A 2935-nucleotide genomic window follows, 5' to 3' on the forward strand; every position below is an offset into this window, starting at 1 on the left:
ATTTTATCTCTGCAGTGTTGTGTTCTGTTTTATTGAGAATGCAAATCTCTGAGCCCGCCCCTGGCCATTCATTTAGTACATTTATTTTGCAATGCACGATGGAGGAGGTGGCAGACTTTGCTCATGTGCTACCCAGATCTCACCAACACTATTTTATACTTTCCATGCAGCTGCATGATGCCTTACAACTGATCACATATTTCTCGTGAAGTGACCACAGCTCGTTTTGTGACTGCACCACTTGTGGCCAAAGCTCCGTAATTGAGTGTGAGGGCAGACTGTAGCGTCACTGGAGGAACAGCACAGAGTCGAACACTTCAGCCATAACTACATTTCAGGGAGCGAGCTTCCTCAAAATCAAATGACCGAAATAATTAGAGACGCACCGCATGAAGAACAGGGTAACCAATGCTGAGGAGTATTTGTAGCAACTGGATGAGGAAGAGAGGAGTCACAGAGTACGTGACCACCCATTATGCTGAAGGTCGTAGTCACAAAGGCTGCGATGGTTGTAAGTATTTCGGGTGTAGTGCAGCAGTCCAGATCGGTGAATTAGGGAGGAATTCAATCATGAGCTCATCATCCATGCTAGCGCTCATGTGCAATCTGGGCTCTGGAATAAGGTGGTGATGTTTAACTACTGCTACAGACGATACAAAAATTGACCGTGTGGTTGATAGTGAGGAAGCTATCAATGGACTGGTCAGGTGGGCAGAAAAGTGGCAAATGGAATTCAAACCGAAGAAGTGTGAGGTATTGCATTTGGGGAGGGCCAACTAAGCAACGGAATACACATAGATGGGAGGATACTGAGAAGTGTAGAGGAACAAAGAGATCTTGGAGTACATGTCCATAGATCCCTGCAGGTAGCAGGCCAGGTAGATAAGGTGGTTAAGAAGGCATCCGGGATACTTTCCTTTATTAGCTGAGCAGTGAGGTTATGCTTGAACTATGTAAAACACTAGTTAGGCCACAGCTAGAGTACTGTGTGCAGTTCTGATCACCACATCACAGGAAAGATGTGATTGCACTACAGGGTACAGAAGAGATTTACGAGGATGTTGCCCGGACTGGAGAATTTTAGCTATGAGGAAAAATTGGATAGGCTGGGGTTGTTTTCTTTGGAACAGAGGAGGCTAAGAGGAGACTTAATTAAAGTGTGTAAAATTAGCTAGAATGGCTAGGAAAGACCAATTCCCCTTAGCAGAGAGATCAATAACCAGGGGGCTTAGATTTAAAGTAATTGATAGAAGGATTAGAGGGGAGCTGAGGAGAACTTTTTTCACCCAGAGGGTGGTGGGGGTCTGGAACTCACTGCCTGAAAGGGTGGAAGAGGCAGAAACCCTCATCACATTTAAAAAGTACTTGGATATGCACTTGAAGTGCATATAGGGTTACTGGAAAGTGGGATTAGGCTGGATAGCTCTTTGTCGGCCGGTGCGGACCCGATGGGCCAGATGGCCTCCTCCTGTGCTGTAAATTTCTATGATTCTATGCTACGAATGGCGCTGTGCTTTATTGAGCCTGTCCCTTTTTTAAAGGCATCGCTCAAGCAGGTGTCCACTGTGGAGAAATGGTCCAAATGGACAAATCCTGAGGTCAAGCAGTGATTTACTAGCTGAGGAAAGTTACTGTAGATTGGTAGTTACTCGTACGTTCTGGCTGGTTTTACATTTTAGAAAAAGAATCTTAGGATTTTTCCTCCTGTATGTTTTCTCTTGGCCTCTTCATGGTCCATGATGCCAGCTGAGGTCGTTAGAATGAGGTACCCAAACTGACAGGAAGGCGGGAGACCATTTTGCCACCTTTCGAGTTCCTTTACTTGAGCATCAAATCTGGGGCTCATGACACCGCACTTGTTCAGTCTGCCTGTGAGATTAACAACAATTTTCCCACCCCTGTGATCATCACTAATCTCAAACTCTCCAATGTAGCCATGCTTCATCATTACAGTCAGGAATCTCACAATCACTTTGGAGCATGGCCGGATGAGAACTTGGCGTTTTCCGCTTTTCTCGGTATTGTTGATGCTTGTAAGGGCATCGGCAAGAACGTTCATGTGCAACATAATGCCATTTCATCAATATAAGTCTGACGAGCAGCTGCCAAGTGCAAAACATTTATTTATTCATAAGGGTTATCAATATTACAACAACTTACATATGGATTATTTCAAATATTGTCACGCACATGCTTTTCATAATGTCCACAGCCTGTTAATGTTCTAAAGGTTCTTTTGATGACACTACATTCACACCTCTCTGTCTTATTATATACTTAGCAGATGTACTGGGATTCGGAAAGAGGAGAGCTCATCAGTCACTTTGTCGCCCACCAACCAGTCAAGCAGATTCCTTCTGCCTGAAAGAGAGGGAGTCGGGCTGATAACTCAGACATGGCGGAATGATATTTTGAACTTCACATTTAACGTGTATGTTCAGAAAAAAATATTTTTCTCTTACTAAGAATGTGAATGCAGGATTCCTCTTGGATCAATTTGCTTTCACCTTTTTACATTTCTGAAGCCTTGCCTAGGCCCAAAACACAACCCACACCTGCTCATAGCAGATATAGCTCCTGCTATATAAATACAAGTTGTTGTTGTTGCTATGATTAACTCTCTCCAGGGGCACATTGCGTGACCTAAAGGACTTTAGGAAAGACTGACAGCCTGTGGAACTGTAATTGTGTTCTATTACTGTTCACAGGCCTCAAAGCGATGAACCACTCTGACCAACGCAGGGCCATACCTGACATTGCTGATTGGCTGATGCCAGTGCTGTGACCAACAGGATCTGGAATCTTTCAGTGGTATAGAGGCCAGGAGCCTAGTGCGAAAGACTTCCTCCCCGCCTACCTTTAAATCAGCCTCTATAACATGACAACAAACCAGTGCTCACTCACGCATTGTGGGGGTGTGGGTGGGGAAAGAGTT

The 2935-nt window shown here is 44.6% G+C and overlaps 1 protein-coding gene across 1 annotated transcript; it reads right to left on the minus strand.

Annotated features, from left to right (window-relative positions):
- Positions 1–1667: 1667 nt before the first annotated feature.
- On the minus strand, positions 1668–2068 carry LOC139279350 (small ribosomal subunit protein uS8-like). Its single transcript, XM_070898469.1, has one exon. The coding sequence runs from the start codon at positions 2066–2068 to the stop codon at positions 1676–1678; it is 393 nt and encodes a 130-aa protein (XP_070754570.1). The 3' UTR covers positions 1668–1675.
- Between the last annotated feature and the right edge of the window lie 867 nt (positions 2069–2935).

Source organism: Pristiophorus japonicus, chromosome 14, assembly GCF_044704955.1.
Source record: "Pristiophorus japonicus isolate sPriJap1 chromosome 14, sPriJap1.hap1, whole genome shotgun sequence".
In the NCBI taxonomy this organism is placed as follows: Eukaryota; Metazoa; Chordata; class Chondrichthyes; family Pristiophoridae; genus Pristiophorus; species Pristiophorus japonicus.